The sequence below is a fragment of the Motacilla alba genome, chromosome 17, assembly GCF_015832195.1.
Source record: "Motacilla alba alba isolate MOTALB_02 chromosome 17, Motacilla_alba_V1.0_pri, whole genome shotgun sequence".
Lineage (NCBI taxonomy): Eukaryota > Metazoa > Chordata > Aves > Passeriformes > Motacillidae > Motacilla > Motacilla alba.
The window spans coordinates 10,860,089-10,880,686 of NC_052032.1; the positions used below are offsets into that span (position 1 = coordinate 10,860,089).

The 20,598-nt window shown below is 49.2% G+C and overlaps 1 protein-coding gene across 13 annotated transcripts in view; it reads left to right on the plus strand.

Annotated features, from left to right (window-relative positions):
• MVB12B (multivesicular body subunit 12B) overlaps positions 1–20,598 on the plus strand; it is a 57,408-nt gene that overhangs the window by 13,069 nt on the left and 23,741 nt on the right. For all 13 annotated transcript variants that reach the window (XM_038155876.1, XM_038155879.1, XM_038155881.1 and 10 more), the window contains 4 exons: positions 1,037–1,133; positions 3,907–4,036; positions 4,321–4,443; positions 16,767–16,864. In XM_038155876.1, coding sequence (XP_038011804.1) covers positions 1,037–1,133; positions 3,907–4,036; positions 4,321–4,443; positions 16,767–16,864 — 448 coding nt within the window. The remainder of the gene's footprint in view (positions 1–1,036; positions 1,134–3,906; positions 4,037–4,320; positions 4,444–16,766; positions 16,865–20,598) is intronic.

Below are 20,598 nucleotides of genomic sequence, written 5' to 3' on the forward strand. Positions count from 1 at the left end.
ACACTTGAGTCTGGTGGGACAGGGCTGCAGGAATGCTGACCCCTCTGGTCAGGAGCTGACCATAAAATGCAGGACCTCCCAAAAATAAACTCACACTTGACCTCCCCTTATTTCAGAGCCAGCAAATTTAAATATCTTGTAAGAAGTTCAGTGAAATAATCAGAGGTTTGTCTGAAAAACTCTTGCCAAATAAAAGCGAAAGGAGGTACTTTGCAACCAGTAACAGTAAAACTCAATGACACAGTTTAATAGCTTGGGATTAAATTTTAATTGTTCTGTGTTGTGTTTCTGTTTATAAAGGCTGTGCAGTACCTCAAATGTGTTCTTCTTTCATATGTGACCCCAGATTATTGGCAGCAGTGCTGGTTTTATCGAAAACCACAAAGAAAATCTGGTCTCTAAACCATTGTGGAGGCTGTCACTCTGAATTGGGCTCTGAGCTCTTCAAGCCTTGATTAATAGGACAAGGCATGAGTTCAGAATTCATATGGACTCTAAATGAAGTTTGTTGTTCCAAATGGCCTGTGCTTCTGGAGTGCGCTGCATTTGGAGCTAGAACCCTGTCCATTCAGTACTAATTAGCTAATGCATGTAATAACTTTGGCTCTGCGTGCATAAGCCATCATCCTGTAATGCTTTTTGCTGTTACTGTCATGGAAATGTCACGTTGCTCTTGTGAATGTAGAGCGTGTGAGAACTGAGGCGACCTGCTCAGTGGATGGCTTGGTGAAAGTAGTGCTTCAAGCTGCTGTGCCTGCAAAAGGAAGAATTTGGCTGTGCTTCCAAAGATCTGGAAGTATGGCAGTGGATGAGGTGTTAGAATTCTGAATGCTGGAAGTTGTCTAGTATTTCCTAGTCAGTCATTATTTGGTTCCTGCCGAGAGGACCCTTGCGAGGGTTGCCTTGCTGCACTCTTACCATTTCTAAAGCTGAAGTCAGATACAGTGACAAGGCACTCAGGCTTCAGCAGGTGGGAAGATCTGGGGTTTAACTGGGTGACATTGTCATAATCAGCTGTTTTTGTCTCTCTCCAAAGAGTCATTTAGGCAACGTCTTGGTCGACATGAAGCTCATTGATATCAAGGACACTTTACCTGTAGGCTTCATGCCCATCCAGGAGACCATTGATACACGTAAGTCGACATCTGTTCTTCAGTCCCACTCTGCCAGTGCTTGTGTGGTCAGGCAGAGGAGAGCTGTGTCTGTCCCAGCCAGAGGGCTGCTCCCGGCACTTCTGCTCTCTGGGGTGGCATGTGCACATCCAGGGGCAGCTCTGGGCTGCAATAAACCAGCCTTTGGTTTTTTTGTCCTCCTCAGGCTGCTTAATGGGGCTGCCTGTCTGTCTTCACTCATCTGCTAGAGTCCCATGTCTTTGGGCAAGAAGGGAGAGTTTCTTTTTGGCATTTGAAGAGTGGACTGGGCCTAGCAGGAGCAGAGCTGCTGTGCCAAGGGGTGTTCAGAAATGCACTGAAAGGAAGGGGGTGTGGGTTTGTGCCCTCCCACTGTACATCTCCTGCTGTGGGAGAGCAAGGGCTCCTGTCCTGCCAGCAAGTGCTGAGTGTTTGGGCTTGCTGCCACAAGGCACAAGTGCCGTGTCCAGGGGGAGTATCATCCTCATTTCTGCAAGGTAGAATTGCTTCGCTGCAGCATGCAAGGGAGCAGTTCCCAAGCAGTGTGTTCAGCTCCCCTGGGACTCTGCCAGCAGCAGCTGGAGCCAGGTCTGGCGGCAGGCCTGTGCTGCAGCAGGCACGGGGGCATTGGGCTGGCAGGGGACAAGCCCCAGGGGAGTGGAGCGTGGGAGGATGGCAGGAGGGGTGCTGGTGCCCGGTGCACAGCTGCTCGTCACAGAGGGGCCGGTCCCAGCGCATGTCAGCGATGAAATCCAGCCTAGGAATGAGCAGAAAGGGGTTGCATGAACCTGCTTTGCAGGGAATCATTCATCTGGGGCTGCAGCACATGAGGATGGTTTTTCAGTCACTGTGGTCTGGTTCTGATTGTAACCTGTGGCCTGGAAGTGAAAGACTCTGAAGAGTCACCCTCTGCTTCTGGAAAATTCTTGGACATGTGTGATATGAGGTGGAATTGTTGGCTTATCCTGCTGACCCCTGGGAGTGCTGAACCTTACTGTGTGCTGCTTCAGCTTCTGTGAAAGTCCTGGTGGAAAGGTGGAAGGGGGCTTTGCTGTTAATTTGAAATGCATTGGGTTGTGACTGTGGCACTCTTTAAAGCAGAGGCACTGCCTGTACTGAGGAAGTGGTGTGAAAGAGAACACAGACAAAAGCAAGTAGTCAGCTTTGTACTTGCAGAGAGAGTCAAAGAAGAGGCACTGATTTTGTTCAGAGTTAGATTTATGGTTACAGGTGTCTCTGTGCTCCTCTCAGAATTGCAGCTGACTTGCAGTTAATACATTTAATGCAGTACTCCTTAGTAGGTCTTGAGAAGATTTTCAGGAAGCCTTAAATCCTAGAGTCCTAAAATGAGTTTTAGGCACTTCAAACAGAAGCCCTACTTTTTCAAGGCAGGGGAAGACTAGACTTCAGGGATGCAGGTATTTGCCATCTCTAAGAACACCACTGTAACTGCAAGCTGCACGCACAGATGCTCTGTTGGCACACCTCACACTGGCTGTATGGGTATTTGTGCTAGTGCAGCAGCACATTTCAGAGGCTGGAATGGATTGCTGTTTCCCAAGGTGTGGATTACGAAACAGGAGGAGCCCATGGAGACAGGGCTGCTTGCCATCTGTTGAAGTGACAGCATATTTTAAGTTGGGAGATATTTGTTCACATTAAGATGAAGGGTTTTTATTTTGCAGGCACTTGTTTGTAGTTGCTGGTTGTTCGCAGATTTTCCTTCAGCGTCTGCTCTTTAGATTTTCAGTGTATCAGTAGACTTCTGTCCTGCTTTCCAAGTGCCTGCATCCAAACAGGAGCCTCACCTTGCTCACCCTGAGGCTCCTTAGGGTGAGATGGAGCACTGTTTTCCAAGCAGTGCAGATCCGTGTCTGTGTGCCAGTGCCAGCTGTGGTCAGAGGCAGCACCAGCGCTGGCTGTGGATTGTGTCTGCGTGCTGGTAAACAGCCTGAAGAGCTGTGAATTCATTACACAGATAAGCCTTAACTCTGATGGGCCGGAGCTTTTCGTGATGGATAACATGGAAAGAATTGCTCTGTGACACGTAGCAGAAAGGGCTGTGCAGAGCATTCACCCACCCTCAGAGCACCGGTCAGAGCAGTGCAGCTGCCGTGTGGGAGGTGCTGGCACTTACTGCTTTGTGAATCTGGTTTGTCCTTGCAAAGAACCAGGGCAAACATGGTGGGAGTATCATTTCTGTGCCTGCTGACTGGATCAGGAGATGTCACTAACTTGGGGTGTGTGAGATTTGGACAGACAGCTCTTGCACTCAACCTCTCTGCATGGCAGGCTCTGCCTGCTCCTCTTGCAATGGTTGGAAGTGGCTGGTTGGAAGCACATAGCAGAATGAACTGACTGGTTGAATCAGAAGCTTCCAGGTATGTTCCTAGAGGCAGTGCCTGTGGGAGGAATATTTAGATCTGGCTGTCCAGGCCAGTGAGGCAAACAGTACCTGGGAAAGAGCAAGGGAGTGCCAGAGGCATGCGGAACTGGCAGAGTCACCTGCTGTTTGTGCTGTGGGGCAGCACCAGGCACACGTGGGAGCTGATCTCTGCAGCTGACAGGAGGAGATCTGGTTATTGCAGTGCCAATAGCACATCTGAAAGAACATTCCCCTCTGAATGGCACTGCACTGACTGGTTTGTTGACATATGTCTGTTCTTTGGCACCAGTTTTGCCATAATTACCTGCCTAATACCTGGAGAGACTATAAATAACATTTATACTCTAATCTTGCGTAAAACCCACCCTGTATTCTGGGTTGTTTTTGCAGAAGAAGTAGCTTTCAGAAAGAAGAGGCTGTGCATTAAATTCATCCCTCGAGATTCCACAGAGGCAGCGATCTGCGATATCCGAATCCTGGGGAGGTCCAAGCAAGCCCCTCCTCAGTACACGTTCATCGGGTAAGTACCCCTCACTCTGAAGCTGTTGGCAGGAATGCAGTTATACCAAAGCAAGGGCCCTGTGCTCCTGTAATTACCAGGCAGTAGCTTGTAAGAGGTGAAGCTTATCATTAGAAAAGTCCAAGTAAGTACAAGTTACTGAGTTTGATGTAGGAGTTAACTCACCCCTCCTTGTTTTTTAATTACCTTTGTTCTCACTGACCGAGGTGTTGGTGAAGCACGTCAGTGCTGGTGCTGGTGCGTGTGTGCAGCATCAGCACTGGTGCTGTGTGTTGGTTTCCCAGGGAGCTGAACAGCATGGGTATCTGGTACCGGATGGGCAGAGTGCCGCGCAACCACGACTCCGCACAGCCCGCGGCTCCTCCCGCCCAAGCGCCGGCTGCAGCGCCCGCTCCCAACCTGCCAAGGTAGGTTTGCTGCATTCCAGCTCCTCCTGCTTGATGCTGCTTGTCTTGTGGTTACTAACCTTGCCTGGGAAAGCAAGACCAGGGTGCTGCATCGGCATGGAATGATTGTGTCACAATCTGATAAGGGAATGTGCTGTTTGTTGAAGTATTTGCCTGCTGCAAGCTCCTTTGCCTGTTGTTGTGTAAAGAAAAATGGGTGAAGAAGCCAGAAGAAAGGAAATGCCTGCAGAGGAAGGGAAACAGCGAACTGTACCTTTCCTTTGCTTTAAACTGTGCAGGATGTTGTGGCTTCAACACGTGCGTGTTGGAAGGGTGAGCCAGAGCTGCAGCCAGGCTGATTGTGGGAGGGAGGGAGGGAGGGAGAGGTGTCTCTACAGACTTCAGAAGGGAAACAGGTTTTGCTCATCTCCAGGATCAGTCTGTTCGTGGTTTGAAGTACTGGTTCTTGGTTTTTTATTTTCTTGAACCCAGTTGCTGAGCTCCAGTGATGCAGCTGACGTGAGCGTGCGCAGCAGCCAGCCCATCCTGTGGTGACTGATGGGAGCAGCGCTGCTGGGCAGTGCTGTCTGTCCAGGCTGCTCTCCCTGTGTTACAGGCAATATTTCTGTGTGTTTCAACAGATGTGCTAGTGTGTAGACTTTCATATACCAGTAGTGCTGTACTGACAGCTTACTTGCTGCATTTCTCTGGACAAAGAGGTGTTGTTAAGCAACAAACCAGCCCAGACAGTGAGGAAACTGAGACACTCCTGACATTCACTCTGAAAGCACAGCACCCAGTGTGAATTGTGCTCCTGCTGCTGAGGCTCACGGACTGGGCCAGGCTGTTGCCAGGGGACAGCACATTCTCCCTGGGTCCCTTTGTGCTTTCGCCTTTCATGTGTACGTGTATTTTTGCACTAGGCATTTTCTACACTGCAGATACCTTTACAGTGTTACAGTAACTAGTGAGAGCTAGAATTTCGAAGGAGACAGCAGAGAGGAGTTCCAAGGCCCAGTTTGTGTACAAAGGTCATTATATCACATGGGTGGAAATTGCTTATGTCCTTTAGATTTCAGAGTTACTCTTTTAAACTGCTGCAACATGTTCCCCAGAAAGCTGTCGGGTGCCTCCTTAAGGCAGGTGTGTACATTCGAGCCTTCGCCCGTGACCCAGCCTGAAATCCACTCCTGTGGTGGCTCTTTGAGCTCTCCAGAGCATGTGGGTGTTTCTTTCACTGAGAGTTCTGCTTGGTAAGCTGCCATGCCCTGGCACAGTGCTTGCTGTCGTGTACTGTCAGGTGTGCTGCAGGCAGACATGCTGTCATGCTTCTCAGAGATGGAGACAAAAAGAGATGAAAAGCCAGCAGTTTCCTGGAGATTCCAGCCTGTCCCACTAGGACCTGAGATGTTATTCTGAAGCTCTGCTGGACATAAGCTAGATGCCAGCCCAGGCCATGGGAGATCAGAGAGAAAGATGTCTTGATTTTAGAGCACAGATCTTCATTTTCTTTCTGCAAGAAGTTCTGTCTGGCCAGATTTCTGCAATAAAGAAAAAAAAATTATCATAGCAAGAGAATGTCAATGGCAGTGCTTAATCACTGAATGTGGAAGGGTCACTTTATACCTGACCAGGGAAGGCTGCAGAGCAGTGTCAGAGCTGTTGGGAACAGGGCCAAAATTAGAGCTCAAAGCATCAGTGACAGTCTGAAAAGAAGTGTTTACAAGGCTTATATATTTTATAACCTCTTGTTGTGCAGTTTATGGTTTACAATGGCTGCAAGGAAATTGGATCAGTTTTGTTTTACTTGCCAAATAAAGCAAATGTCAAAATAGTCAATATAAAATGTATTCTAATTTGGCTGAGTTAAACCAGCCAGTATGCAGTGGAATAATTGAATGTTACATTAATGCCTTGTAGTAAAACCCACCTGTCTGTAGCCAGCTCCACTCTCACACCCCACGTGTGATTTACAGGTAACTTTTACACCACCAGCCTGATCATTCAAAGCATCTTTCATGTCGGTTTTTTTACTTTGGTTATTTATTATCCAATATATTTTTTAAGAAATAGAAATGTATATAAAGGTGCATCCTGCAAATATTTAATTATTACAGGGAACACAGACAACTTGAAGGCCTTTTCTAACACTGTCAGCAATGTGGTGAGTTACTCAACACAGTGTTTGTAAAAGATTGCAGTCACAAGTGATCTCTTATTTTCATGTCACCATAGAGGGAGGAGATTACACTGGCAGCCAGTTTGCTGGTTTATTCCATGTGGATGTATCCTGACAGGAGTAGCAGTGGGTTGTTCTGAAGCTGCCTCAGCAGTGAGGAAGGATTGGTGAGCAGTGCTGCACGGAGCACTGTGGGGAGTCTGCTGTTGGGCTGCTCAGGTATCTCCACTGCTCTCTTCAGCATTTAGAATAATTCTGAGTCAAGAGGGGGCTTCAGAACAATTGCTAACACTGGATATAAACTAAACCCCTGTGTACAACTAAACCTGAAATGGAAGGACTTTTTCCTGTGGATGTGTTTTTTTCTGCACTAGCCCCTCTGCCCTGCGGTGCAAGGTGCTGGTGGCAGGGGCTGGTGGCCGTCACGGAGTTGTCGTGTATCAGGTGTGAGCTCCACAGGCTGGTGCACATCAGCAGTGCTGCTTCTGGCACGCATGTCACAGGCTGTGGCTCACAGTCAGGGCTGCACAAGGGGAGCCTTTGTTTGATAGGTGTTCTGGCCTTCAGGTGGTGTTTTTCAGCCATTCCTTCTCCGTGTTTTCTTCTACAGGCGTCTGGCTTAGTGGCCTCCCCTGGCACATCCTGCTGAGGGTGGCATGCTGTGCATGGAGCATGGCCGTGCCAATGTGCAGGCCATCCAGCTGCTTTACTGTCTTTTCTCTCCAGCTCTTGGAACACCTTCTTGGCACTAATGGCAGTCTGAAGAAATGCTCTTGCAGGTTCCCATCCTGCTGCTGAAGGAGGGCCTTTGTAGGCTTGAGTTACATGAGGGAGCTTGATGTAACTTCCCGAGTACCTCTGCTCTGTGCATGAGGCTTGTGCAGCGTGGCAGCATCATTTTGGGGAGCAGGGAGTGATCCTCCCCCAAAGGAGGTGGTGGGTACAGGTAACTCACCTGACCTTTGCACGCTCTTGCTTCACCCAGCCTGTGCATCTGCGATTGCCAGTTGGTTTGAGCAGGGTCTCGGGGCTCAGCTCTGCCATGCCTCAGACTCTGTTGGATTTGTGGGTGATGTTCTCCTCTTGGAGTCTGGTTCCAGTGTTTTGGGAGCAAGTCCCTGACTGCTGTGAGTATGCACAGACCGTTCTGCCTTGCAGCTGCCTGTGTGGTGCTCCGTGAGCCCGGCTGGCTTCTGTGGCTTGGGAGCACGTTCAGAATCCCTGCTCAAGGTGCAGCAGGAGCCTGTGCCACTGTCACTCACACAGCCCGCTCAGAGTTTGTCAGCTGCAAGCAAGATGTCAGTCAGTGCTGTCGAAGTGGGTTTTACAGTGACAGACATAATTGCACTTAACTTTTTGTGTGGATGTTATCAATCTGTGGCGGATACTTTGGGGAAAGGAGCGCTCTGATTGCAGATGATGTGTCACAGGCATTTAGTCTTCCTCTTGGAGAGACCAGGATTCAGTCACAATTTTCACTTATTGTTGTGAGGTTTTGGAAACGTAGATTCGTGCTGACCCTGGAATTGTTCAGTCATTTGGTTTGTGAGGCTGTCATCTGGAAGGTTAATGATTTACCTGGAGAGGGAAGATGTGGCTGCATCCACTCGCACTCCTGTGATGTTCAGTGCAGCAGTCGGTGTGCAGAAGGGCAGAGCTCCTCCAGCTCCTTCCCAGGATGTCTGGCAGCAGGTGCTCTGTGCCCCCCTGGCTGGTCCCACAGCAGCTCATGCCTGTGGCTGCCGTGCTGGGGCTCTGGCCTGGCCTGTGCAGCTGGAAACAGCAGAAGCAGCTCGTTTTTGCTGCAGCTCAGCCCTGGCAGCTGTGGGGCCCTGCTTGGCCAGGTCCGTGTGAGCTGCTCAGGGCTCCGAGCCCTGCTCTGGCAGAGCACTGCACCAGGGAAGTGCAGCTCTGGTGTGATGCACAGAGAGCAATTGCTCTACCTAAACTCCTGGAATAAGAGCAAGATGTGTGACTTTTCCTTCTGAGCTCCCAGTTACCTTTTCACTAGTTGAGCTGGCCCCTCCTTAGGAAAAGGAAACAATTTGTTCCTGTTCTCTGCTCCCAGTGGAGTTTCGTGTTGAGGAATGTAGGAATTTCTTTGCTAGGCAGAGAAGTCTGATTTTTCAAATTGATTTATTAACAGGGTTTGAAATTGGTGGTGTAAGCTTGGGAAGGGATCAGTCTGTGGCTTTCTGCTGCAGGCTGATGATGTGCAATCGAGGCAGGTCATAAAGCAACACCAACAAGGCAGTGTGGAGACCCAGCCTGGGGCTGGGATGCACCAGCCTGACTCTGCAGTGTGGTAATGGAAGGGAAGCCTTCTGCCTTTCCTATTTTTTAAGTAGCTACCCTATTATTTAGAAATAGCTATAATAATTTATTAAGTATTTTGAAATAGATTTTAGTGAAGCATCTGTAAGGGAAAGGGTTCCAGGGCTTCAGTGCTGTGTTGAGAAAGGCCAACTCCTGAGAAAGCTGCCATTGCACAGGGGACTGGTGGTGCCAGAATGCCTCCACAGAGCCGTGGGGGTCTGCCTTAAATCCCTCATCTGAACCAAATGCTGCCAGATAAGGAGTACTTAGGGATGGATGTTGCTGGTATGACTGGAAACTGTTCTGAGAAATGTTGCCAGAGGTATCCTTTATGCAAAGTGTTGCTTTCTTGATGGAGTTGCATTTTTTAATCTGTTTCATAAGGAGAGCTCAAAAGTAAAACAACCTTCTGACTTGCAACTAATTGTAAAATCATTTGCATTGGAAAATACCTATAAGATCAAGTAAAAAACGTAGTTACTAATTATTATATTTTGAAAATATTATGTGGCTTGAATGCTCAAATCATTTGCATCATGAAACACAGCACAATATTCCTAGTTTTTAAATTACATGCTTACCAGAAGCCAGGGATGTCATAAGGGCTGAGGTCGCATCTCAGCGGGGATGGATTGAAAACCCCGTGAGACTGAAACAGTAACTTGGAGCCTGGAGGGAGGGTTTCCATGGATCCTCTCTGGTGAGGGTGGTGAGGAACACAGTGTAAGGATGGAATGCCCGTGATGTGTATAGGCTGTGCAGATCTGAACATGATGGGCTGGGTGGGTGAGGGGAGCTGGCACGTGTTCTCCAGAGTCTGGTTCCCATAAAGGATTTGCTGTGAAGCAGCGCTGACCGCGTGGCTTGCATCCAGCTCAGCTGGATGAAGACGTGCAAAAATTGGTCACAGTCCAGTATGTTTTAGTGGTAGAAAATGATGATTAGGAAAAAATGTTTAAACAGTACGGTTGGTTTCCAGGCACAAGAGTCCCTTGCAGCAGCTGAGAAGGAAAGCCGTGAGCTGTAATTAGAAGGAGCCTGATGGATTTGGCCGATTTTGAGAATACATTGAAAAATTTGTGGAGTGCTCTGAGTGAAGAGGCTTCAATCTTAGAATCATTTTTCTTTATAGAGAGCCCTCTTCCTGCTATAGCAGTATTTCTGGAGGCATGTTTTCTTTGGGGCATAGCATAGGGCTGTTAAGTCCAAACCGGAGGTATCCATTTGGAGAAGCTGTGCTCTGGGTTGTTAAATAAGCCCTGCAGGGAAACCGAGCTTTTTTTCCCTAAAACTTGTGTGTTGTCTGCTATTTAATATGATCTCTGCCACTGCTGATTTGTAATCTGTGCTTTCACCCTGAAATGCATGTGGTTGTGTTCAGATATTTCCTTTAAATCAATCACTTTCACCATTTTCCAAAACTCTTCTTGAGTTTATTGCTTTTAGTAAAGTGTTTGGACTGTCATTATTTATTACTGGCAAAATGCTGACAATGTGCTCTTCCCAAATGAGTCTTTATGTGGAATATTTGTTTAGCAGGTTCTGCAGGGGAGGCGTGGGTGTCCCTGCTGTGCCTGCAGCACTGCAGGGCAGTGGGGTCTGCCTGGGCAGCCCCACCGTCCCCAGCAAGGGGCTCGGCCCTGAGAGGGGCTTCGCACCTGGCCTGGGAGCCTGGGCTGAGCTGTGCTGATTAATTGGGCAGAATTTAAAACCCTAACCCAGGAAGCTTACACCACGTGTAATTTATCTTTCTGGAGTATTTCTGCTGTTTGGCAATTTTTCCCTACTGCTTCATTATCTGAAAACTCCTGACTCCGGAGAGCAGCTCGTGAAGGATGTGGAAGCCGCACGCTTGCCGCCGCAGCCTCCCGAGACACGGCGCTGCTCAGCTGAGACAGCCACTTCATAAGCACTTCATGCTCGCAGCGCCAGCTCGCAGCTCTTTGATGCAGCCTCTGCCTGTGAGGATTTAATGGGCTGCAGCTCAGACTTCCAAGCGGCGTAAATTAAACTTGTTGGGGTTTTTTCTATTGTTTGGCAGCTGCTCTGTCCTAGTTGCTCAAGTCCTCTGATCTGAATTAATCCCCGTGTAGAGGAAGCTGCAGGAGCTTCATTCTGCATTAGGCCTTTCATTTTGGGTCGCTGGTCTGAGCAGATCATCATCAGGAGCCCTTGAGAGCATCACCGGGGCTGCTCCCGTTGGAGAGAGGGGCTCAGGCACCTGGGGAGGGCTGCAGAGGCACCCCTGGCCCAGAGCGTGGCTGTGTGCTGCCCTCCTCCCTCCGTGCAGCTGGGAAGGCTGAGTGGGGAGATCTGAATGTGGAAAGAATCGCTCACTCTCTTTTTCATTCTCTCCTGCCATTGGGTGTTTATAAAATCTGAATCTGGCACCCCCAGTTCCATTGACTCTTAGGAAACAGGATATTTTAGTAGCTTGGAATGAGATGAAATGCTTGCAAAGCCCATATGCTGCTTGTTTTAGGGAAAGGGTCAGGGAGGTTTTAAAAAGTATTTAAATATTTGGTTTACACGATTAGAATAGATTGTCTGGAATGAAGTCCATTACCCGAGGTGATTCTTGCCTCGCAGTTTAGGTTTTCATTGCAGTTCTTTGGAGTATGAGGTAGGTGTTCTGGCATCTCAGTGCCCCAGCTCAGTCAAAGTTTCGGGCTGTGAGGAAATGCTGTAGCTGGGATCCAGCCACTGCTGGAACCACAGGTACCTGCCGTGGCAGTGGCTGCGAGCTGCTGCCCGGGAGATGCCTCCTGCTGCAGGGGGTGGTTGCCAAGGCCTCTGGTGCCAGTTCATAGAACCCCAGCAGCTTCTTTTCTTAGGAATGTGCCTTTCCCAGTCTCCATAATCAAAGCTTCCATGTTGGATTACATTTCTTGAGAGCTGCAGCCTGATATTAACTCATTTTAGGTGTGTTTTCAGCTTTCTACAGCTTGACATTTAATTGTTCCATTCTCTATTTTTCATGAGGAATGATCTTTACATGATCATTGCTTATGAAAAGTAAGGTTTTCTTGGGGGGCTTTTTGGGAGATGGTTTTTTTATTTTTTTCCTTTTTTGAAAGGTATTCCCATGAGGTTTTGCAGCACTGTTCTGAAGGTTGTTCTGAAAAAATCAAACTTTGCTGCTTGACGGTTCAGATGCTGCTCTGGGTGTCACACTTGTACCACCCAGTCTGTCACTGCTGGGTCCAAAGCCCAACTTACCATTGGGTTTTTGCTGTACATTGTTGATACTTTTATATGAGTTACGAAGCATCCTTTGATATCTGGCACTTCCCCTTGTGATCCTCTGTTCTGTTTTATGAGTACTTGCCCCCTCACTTCAAAAGCAGTTCATCACCTTCCTGCAGACAGTTCTTAATAACAGGTTTGGAACTGTCAGGCATTCCTGGGCCTGTTTTATGTGAGTTTCTCTCCAAAAATGTTCAGAAAGTGGCCATAATGTGCACAGACCTCAAATCCCCTTAGCCTGCACGTGAAGGATCTCCTCATCACGTGCTGACCTGTTCTGTGGATTTTCTGAATAAAAGAGCAACTGAACTGAAGAGGGCAATTAAACTTGCTCTAGATTGTCTTGAAATTATCCTATGCTGGGGAAAAATACGTTTGGTATTGGAGCAGTGCTGGAGCAGCAGGGTTTGACTCCAGCTGTGGAGGGGAAGGCTGGAGCCCTGGCCTGGCCTTGCCAGGGTGTCCCTGCTTATCTCTGGGGAGGAGGAACACCGACAGTTCAAAAGGCAGATAATTGGCGTGGGGATGGTCTTTGTGAGTTGGCATTCTTAACATCAGAGATTCACTAAAGTACTAATAATTACTGTTAATATCTTTCAGTGGAAACTTTCTGAGTAAACGAGCGCTGGTTGAGGCAGCATTTAACGGCCGCTGCTGGCATGATCGGAATGCAAATAAGTGTTATTAGCCTAATGATTTTGCTGTCACCACGGTGTGCAGCAGTAGTGCTGTGAATATGTCATGCAGTACCCGTGAATTTGGAAAGTGTGTCAAAACACAACTTCAATTAGTTTGCTCTAATTATGACTCTAGAGAGTTCATAAGTATATCACTCCTCATTAAAAGAGATTTTCTTATATGGATTAATACAGCACATAAAGGGGTGTTTGAGCGAGTGGAGGCAGGGCTGTGCAGAGGGAGGGTGCCCATGGGGTGCTGGAGGTACAGCAGGTCTGGAGCAGCACTGGGGTCCAGCCCCACCCAGGAGCTCCTGGTGCAGGGCCAGGGCTGGGAAACCTCGCAGGCAGGAGCAAGTGACTGTGCCAGGTCAGCTGTGGGCAGCAAGAGCCTGGTAGATGGTTCTGGACAGGCTCTTCAATTAAAAATAACCAAACCATCAACAAGCCCCAAACCAAAAAAGCCCTGGAAGGAGCCACACTTGATGCTGGAATAGAGATATAGCCCAAAAGCTTTGCCCTGGTAAAGGCCAAGGAGCACAAGCCGTCAGAAGCACAAGCCTGTGCCAGCCTGGCCTCTCCAGAGAGCCCCTTTGGGATGCTGGCTGTCTCTTCCCCTTTCCCAGGATATTTGCAGTGCATTTTGCATACTGTCTTGTCACATTGCCTGATCATATTCCAGCTTTGTAGAACAGAAAGAGATTGTTGTGCTCACAGGTGAGCAGTTGGGTAAGGGTTAAAGTAGTAATTGTTTAAATCTTTTAGGCTTTCCTCCCAGTTCTGTGATAATTTGATGAAGAACTTCACCCTAATTAAATATTCAAATTAGGAATAAGTGTCAATATGGCTTCCTGGTGCCTGGAATGATGATTAATTGTATTCAAAACTCTAGTGGCCGCTGTAATCTAAACCAAACCGTTGTTCTTGATTATTTGTGCAACACATTTACCATGTTTTTGTTTTAAAATTTAAACTAGTAATTGATTTGCCATATGCCACAGAACTGCACATACTTTCACGATATGTGTTTAGGAACTTGGGGACTTCGTAATTGGGATTTTCTTGCTTTTCAATGGCAGCCTCTTTTTTTTGTCTTCTACAATGCAAAATGATTTGGCTCTCACAACACATAAGGAAAATGCATTATGCAATCAAGTTTGTAGGTATAAGCTATATTGATCCTGGCCAAAGTTTACATTAATTTAAAATAAATTAGGCTTTGTTTCCCATTCCTCCCCACAATGTCATCTTTTATAAAAAGAAAGAGAGAAGGGGAGAGCTGATTTCCATCCAGCAGCCACTGCCCTGTCTTGTGCAGCTAATGTTCTTCTTGGAGACATCTCTCTGGCTGTCTGAATCAGCTGGAGTAATGGAATGCCCAGTTGTGCCACCTCAGGGATGGCAAGTGGCTCTGGAGCAGGCAGGCAGCCCTCATTTGCAGACACCCTTGTTACAGCCACAGCCGAGACCCCAGTGCCAGCCCACCGCAGGCAGTGGTGGCAGTGCTGCCGCCGAGGTGGGTCTGCAGAGGTGTGCCTCCTTGTCACCTTTGTCCCCCCCGCCACAGCGGGATTCCTTGGGGTGTCTTAGGGTGGATCCGTGTGGAAGGGAGAGCAGGCGGCGTCCCCGTGGAGCTGGGCAGCCGGGGCTGCACTGGTGCCTCGTGGGCAAGCCGTCCCCATGGCACACCTGGCACATGCCCGCCCTGCTGCGCCCAGCTCGCCCGTGGGCTGCCTGCTCTCCAAGGGCTGCCCTCTCTCTCCAAGGGCTGCCCTCTCTCTCCATGGGCTGCCTGCTCTCCAAGGGCTGCCCTCTCTCTCCAAGGGCTGCCCTCTCTCTCCATGGGCTGCCCTCTCTCCAAGGGCTGCCCTCTCTCTCTGTGGGCTGTCCTCTCTCCATGGGCTGCCCTCTCTCCATGGGCTGCCCTCTCTCTCCATGGGCTGCCCTCTCTCTCCATGGGCTGCCCTCTCTCCATGGGCTGCCTGCTCTCCAAGGGCTGCCCTCTCTCTCCATGGGCTGCCCTCTCTCTCCATGGGCTGCCCTCTCTCCATGGGCTGCCTGCTCTCCAAGGGCTGCCTGCTCTCCATGGGCTGCCCTCTCTCTCCAAGGGCTGCCCTCTCTCTCCAAGGGCTGCCCTCTCTCTCCAAGGGCTGCCCTCTCTCTCCATGGGCTGTCCTCTCTCCAAGGGCTGCCCTCTCTCTCCAAGGGCTGCCCTCTCTCTCCATGGGCTGCCCTGTCTCCATGGGCTGCCTGCTCTCCATGGGCTGCCCTCTCTCCATGGGCTGCCCTCTCTCTCCAAGGGCTGCCCTCTCTCTCCATGGGCTGCCCTGTCTCCATGGGCTGTCCTCTCTCCAAGGGCTGCCCTCTCTCCATGGGCTGCCCTCTCTCTCCATGGGCTGCCCTCTCTCCATGGGCTGCCCTCTCTCTCCATGGGCTGCCCTCTCTCCATGGGCTGTCCTCTCTCCATGGGCTGCCCTCTCTCTCCATGGGCTGTCCTCTCTCCAAGGGCTGCCCTCTCTCTCCAAGGGCTGCCCTCTCTCCATGGGCTGCCCTCTCTCTCCAAGGGCTGCCCTCTCTCTCCAAGGGCTGCCCTCTCTCTCCATGGGCTGCCCTCTCTCCATGGGCTGCCTGCTCTCCATGGGCAGCCCTCTCTCCCTGAGCTGAGGGCTCCAGCGTGGTTCTGGGGCTGTGCCCACCTTGAGCCAGCTGTGGGATGGTCCCTTCAGCCCTCTGGCTGAGGGTGTGTGTCATTTCCCTGGAGTGGCCGTGGGCTCTGCTGGAGGGCTGTCTGGAGGCCAGGGGTCAGCCTCTCCTGTGCTGTACCAACAGCAAAAGTTGCTACAAACTTCTAACAAATACCCTCTTTAGAAATGGCCTTTTTAAGTAGACCAGGTTTATTTACCTCCAGAACAATTTCTGCTGAGAAGAAAGCAGTTCCCCATAGAGTCTTTCTACTGGCTGCATTTGGTGCCTTGGAAAATATTTTTGAATACTTCTATTAAAAATCAAATGAGAAGCGTGTCATGCCCACAGGCAGTGGTCTCCTGTTTTAAAGTGTGTTCATAACAAACATGCCTCTGCTCCAGAGACTCTCATGTGGATTGTGTTTTAAAGAGCAAACTGATAGCCAAATTCAAATATATTTTCACACCATCTTTTTTTGGTTAAAAATAGCTTTGGAAAGTACAAGCAAACTCAGACTGATGTTTGCTTTTTCTTATTTTATCTGTGCTGTTCACCATCATCTGCATCAAGGGCTAAAAATACATTGTTCTTCCCAAAACATGTCCTGTTTTTGAAGGCAGATAACTTCCAGATGATTTGTGTGGTAGATAAAATCTGCTGGCTGAGGACACGGGTTTGAAGCACTGCTGGAGAATACACGGGGCCCTGTCTCACACACTGGGCATCCAAGGGGACACGAGGGCAGCCTGGCTCTGCTGGCAGGAGGGCGATGCTCAGTGTGTGCCCGGAGCCAGGAGCTCTCACTCGGCGAGGCGGGAGCTGCTCCCTCTGCCTCATGCTGCACTGAGCCCCTCTGTGAAGAGGAAGTGACTTTTTTACGTGTGGCAGTGCGGTCCAGAAGGTTAATGATAACATTTTGTTAGAATCCTCTCAGTCTGGGGCTCTGCATTGGAAGGATCCAGGTTTGAAGTAAAGGGGCAGAGCCGTGCTGGCTGTGTGCAGCTGCTGTGCCTGCCTGGGGCTGAAATCCTGCTGGGGCTGGCTGGCCACTGCTGCAGTCCCTGGCTCTGGGCTCCAGGGGCTGGACGGGCTGACACCGAACAGTTGGGAGACAGTTTTGGAAGCAATATTAAAATTGATGTTTGCTGCTTAACCTGACTGGAGTCGCCGGGCTGGAGTGAGCTGACAGGAGCAGCATCTTGTGCTCTGTGTAACGTTTGCCATGTGCTCCTCTCCCCCAGGCACATCTCGCTGACGCTGCCAGCCAGCTTTCGGGGCAAGAGCCACAGCACCCGCCTGGACCTGGAGCACCAGCACTCCAACCTGTACGCCATCTCAGGTGAGCTGCAGGGCCACGCTGCCCTGCCCTGCGCCTCACTCGCTCCTGCTGGGCCTCAGCAGCTGCTCTTGGAAGCTTTTTTATAGTGCATTGCACCCAAAGAAACATTGTCATGGGCATGGCGGGATCACTTAGCACAAGTTTTGCTCTGTTATGTTGTTTTTGCAAGAGGAAAAAGGTACTGGGTTTAAACCTGACTCTGTCAAAGCCTAATGGAAGGCTAGTCCCATCATCTGGCTGAAGGAGATTTCAGGACAGTTAGGAAATTCAGCAGTTGGTTCAGTGGGCTGTGCAGTTAAAACTGCTTGTGCGTAATCAAGGAAGAGAAGATGGCAAAAATGTGCCTTTCACAGGTTCCTCCTATTAATAGTGAGAGACACTTGTAACATGGGAACATGGCATTAATTCATGTACTGTAATCAAGGGGTTATTTAAAAGGTATTCTCTGCCTGAAACTGCAGCTTCAGGTTCCCAAAGAGGCAGAATGTAACAATTGCATAATCCTTGTCAGTCCTGGTTTTTCTTGTTCCCATACTGCCCTAATACATTTGGAAATGTAAGGGAAGGTGTATTCCTGTATTCACATGAGACGATTCTGCATGGGGATGGGAAGCTGTGCTTTCTCTCCTGGAAAGCACAGAATGCACCAACTGCAGCAGCTCTGCGTGGGTGTTGGTGGGACTGCCCTTGCTACAGGCTGTGCTGGGCTCTGCTCGTGGAGCAGCCTGAGGAGGTGCCTGCTTTACAGAGAGCCTGAACGCTTTACCAGATCCTTACAGGCAAAGCACAAAACAAGGCCTTGTAGACCTGGACAGGGCATTAGTTCTTCATGTTTACTTGAGCACATTTTCAAGTATATAACGCTCTATTTTTCCTCCAATTGCACATTCTCCTCCAGCAGCACTGTTATGAGTTGTGCATGTGTTGTAATGGCTATTACAGCTGTGAGTTCTTTCCAGAGAAAGGGTCTTGTCATACGACACATCCTGTGCACTGACAGGATTTTCGTGCACAGCTCCTGCCCACGGCTGCCTTGTCAGCAGCTGCAGTGAGGTGCCGCCACAGTGCTCTTTGTGTGCTTGAACCTTGCCGAGGTGGATTAGCCCCCAGACACTCTGGAGGCCATTCCCAAGTTTCCTGTTGGTCGGTGTCGTGTGCAGCCAGTCTGGGCTATCTGCAGTGCTGCTGCAGTGCCATGGCAACAGGAGATTTAGGAGCAGGCTGCTCGCCTGGGCTGCTGCCAGGGCTCCCCGTGCCGAGCTGGGTGCGTGCAGGATGGGCAGGGGCCGGGTGCTGCCTGGGGGGAGCTGGCCTCCAGCACACACAGGCTCCCTCTCTGCCTGTGCACAGCCTCTGGGCTCCCTCTCTCGGCTCCCAGGTCAGAAGTTCTTGGGGCTGCTGAGGGAAACAAAAGCCATTAGGAGCAGTCTCTTCCCGTTTCAGTATGGCCTCAGTCTGCCGTGGGCACAGCAGGAGCTGTTTGGGAAGGAGGGCTTGCATGGGGGTAGCATGGAGAGCTGCAGCATGGTCTCTCTTTGCCCTCTATAGACATCCATGATTTTCTCAGTATTCGGTGAAAACAACACTTCCAGCTGTGGTTCAGCATGTTGGGAGAAGATAAAATGAATTTTGGCTGTCGATCCTGCTTTGTATCACAAATGTATTTTGGCAGAATGACTGTATCCTCACTGGAACTGCCCATTACCCCTTGGGCTGTGTAATGCAGTTGTTGTTTGCACAAAACTGGAGTCAATGAAAAAATGGTCCTGAAAGCAGTAATTACAATTTTAACCAGTCTTTTGTCATTGCCAATCTTGGCCATGGCACACTGGGTGACCTGGAAGTTAAGGAGGCTTCTCTTGGCACATACTGCTGGGTCCCTGTCGGGGTGCAGGTAGGGAGGCAGTGCCCAGAGCCTGTCACGAGCCACGGCAGCGCAGCACTGGCACTGCTGGCATCATCCTCGTGCCCAGCAGCCTCCCTGGTCCCACTCCCTGCCATGCACCCAGACCAAAACCAGATTAGTGCTAAGCTGATTGCAGAACGTCTGTGGGTGCTGCTGGGATGGGAGCAGGATGCTGAGGAGCTGCCAGGTTCAACGTGCATGCTGGGGCAGGCAGCTGCTGGAAGAAGAGTGCCTCGCTCCAGACAGACCTGTTGACAGACAGGGCTCAGTATTTCACAGCACAGGCTTTCCTCATGGCCTTCAGTTTAATTAAGAGGTTGTTGTGACTACATACTGCCTTCATTTCAGACTTGAGCATCTTCTGCCAGCATATTGCTTTGGCTTATCAGAGGCGCAAGCAGAGTGAGGGAGAGGCAGCCCTTGCAGGCAGGCACAGATAATAACATACAGGGAAAATTCCTCAATGAAGTGAAAAATTATTTATAATAATGGTACTCAAATAGAAGGGAAATAAGTCACTCTAAGGGTATATAAATTTTTATGATAGTGTATAAACAGCCATAGCCTGCCTTGTCTCCCATCTATTCCTGCAGAGAATGAGGGCAACATCTAGCATAAAGAAAAATACAATAAGAAAATGAAGAAATGAATGGGAAGAGCTGGAGGATTGATCACCCAGTGTATTTGTATATCCTGATGTAAAAGGTGCTGCTGACAGGTGGCCAGGTTTCTTCTGTATAAAACCATGTGTGTGCTGTCAGGGCAGTGTGAGCAGCCTTGTTTCGATTGATGAATTGCCTGCTTTCTTGATTAAACCTTCCATCACTTACAAAACAAAAAGCCTGTGTTTCAATGGCAGAGTGGGACATGTCAAAAAAATCTGTCTGCTCTACCTTTGTGCAGATGTTGGGCACAGACTGTAACATGTATTATTAAAACGAATGTGGCATTTACCGTGCATTATTTCTTTCCTGGGAGAAGGGACCTGTAAATTATATGCTAATAATAAGCTTTAACCCTTCCAGGAGCCAGGAGATGTAGGAGTGTAAATTTCTGCAGGCCTCGCTTAATTGGATGGGCTCTAAGACCACGGCAGCACTCTGAAGTTACTGAGCAGTGGGTTCCAGCCCTTGCTGCCAATGATCTGTGCATTCTGCTGAACTGGGTTGTCTTTTTTTCCCCCCTGAAATTTCCCTGTAGCCATCTTCAGCGTTGTATTACAGATAGATGTGTTTTGGGGCAGCAGCAGACAGGTTTGTGTAATTTGACTCCAGAACAATGTCACCCCCTCTCTTGGCCTGTTCTCTCACTAGGACAGAAATTGTGTTGCACGGAGTCCATCTTACAGCCCCATCAGAATGTATGCATAAAGCAATTAAAGCCTCTTTACACCAGTTTTGTGCAGGAAACAATTGTATGAACTTGCAGATCCTGCTGCAGCTGGCTATATAGCCAGAAACCCAACTTCAGAACCGTTCCAAGGGTATTTATTCTGGCAGAAATTTGGAGATAACAAGATAATCAGTTATCCTTGGGTAGGACCGAGGTTCATCTTTTGAACATTTAAATATGGAAACTGTGCTGGGAAAGCAGCAGAACAAAACCAGAACATACTTTGATATGTGTTTGTTGGTAGTATTTTCAAATAACACTTGCCAGCTGTCAGCCCCGAACAGTCAAAATATTTGTGCAAGTCCCTTAAGAAATGGCATTAGCTGGACATACTAATATATCATCCATAAGTTTGGGCATCCATGCTCAAGTCATGTTAATCCTTAGAAATAAAACAGGATCCAGAAGTGCAGCACCTCTCACTACCTGGAGCATT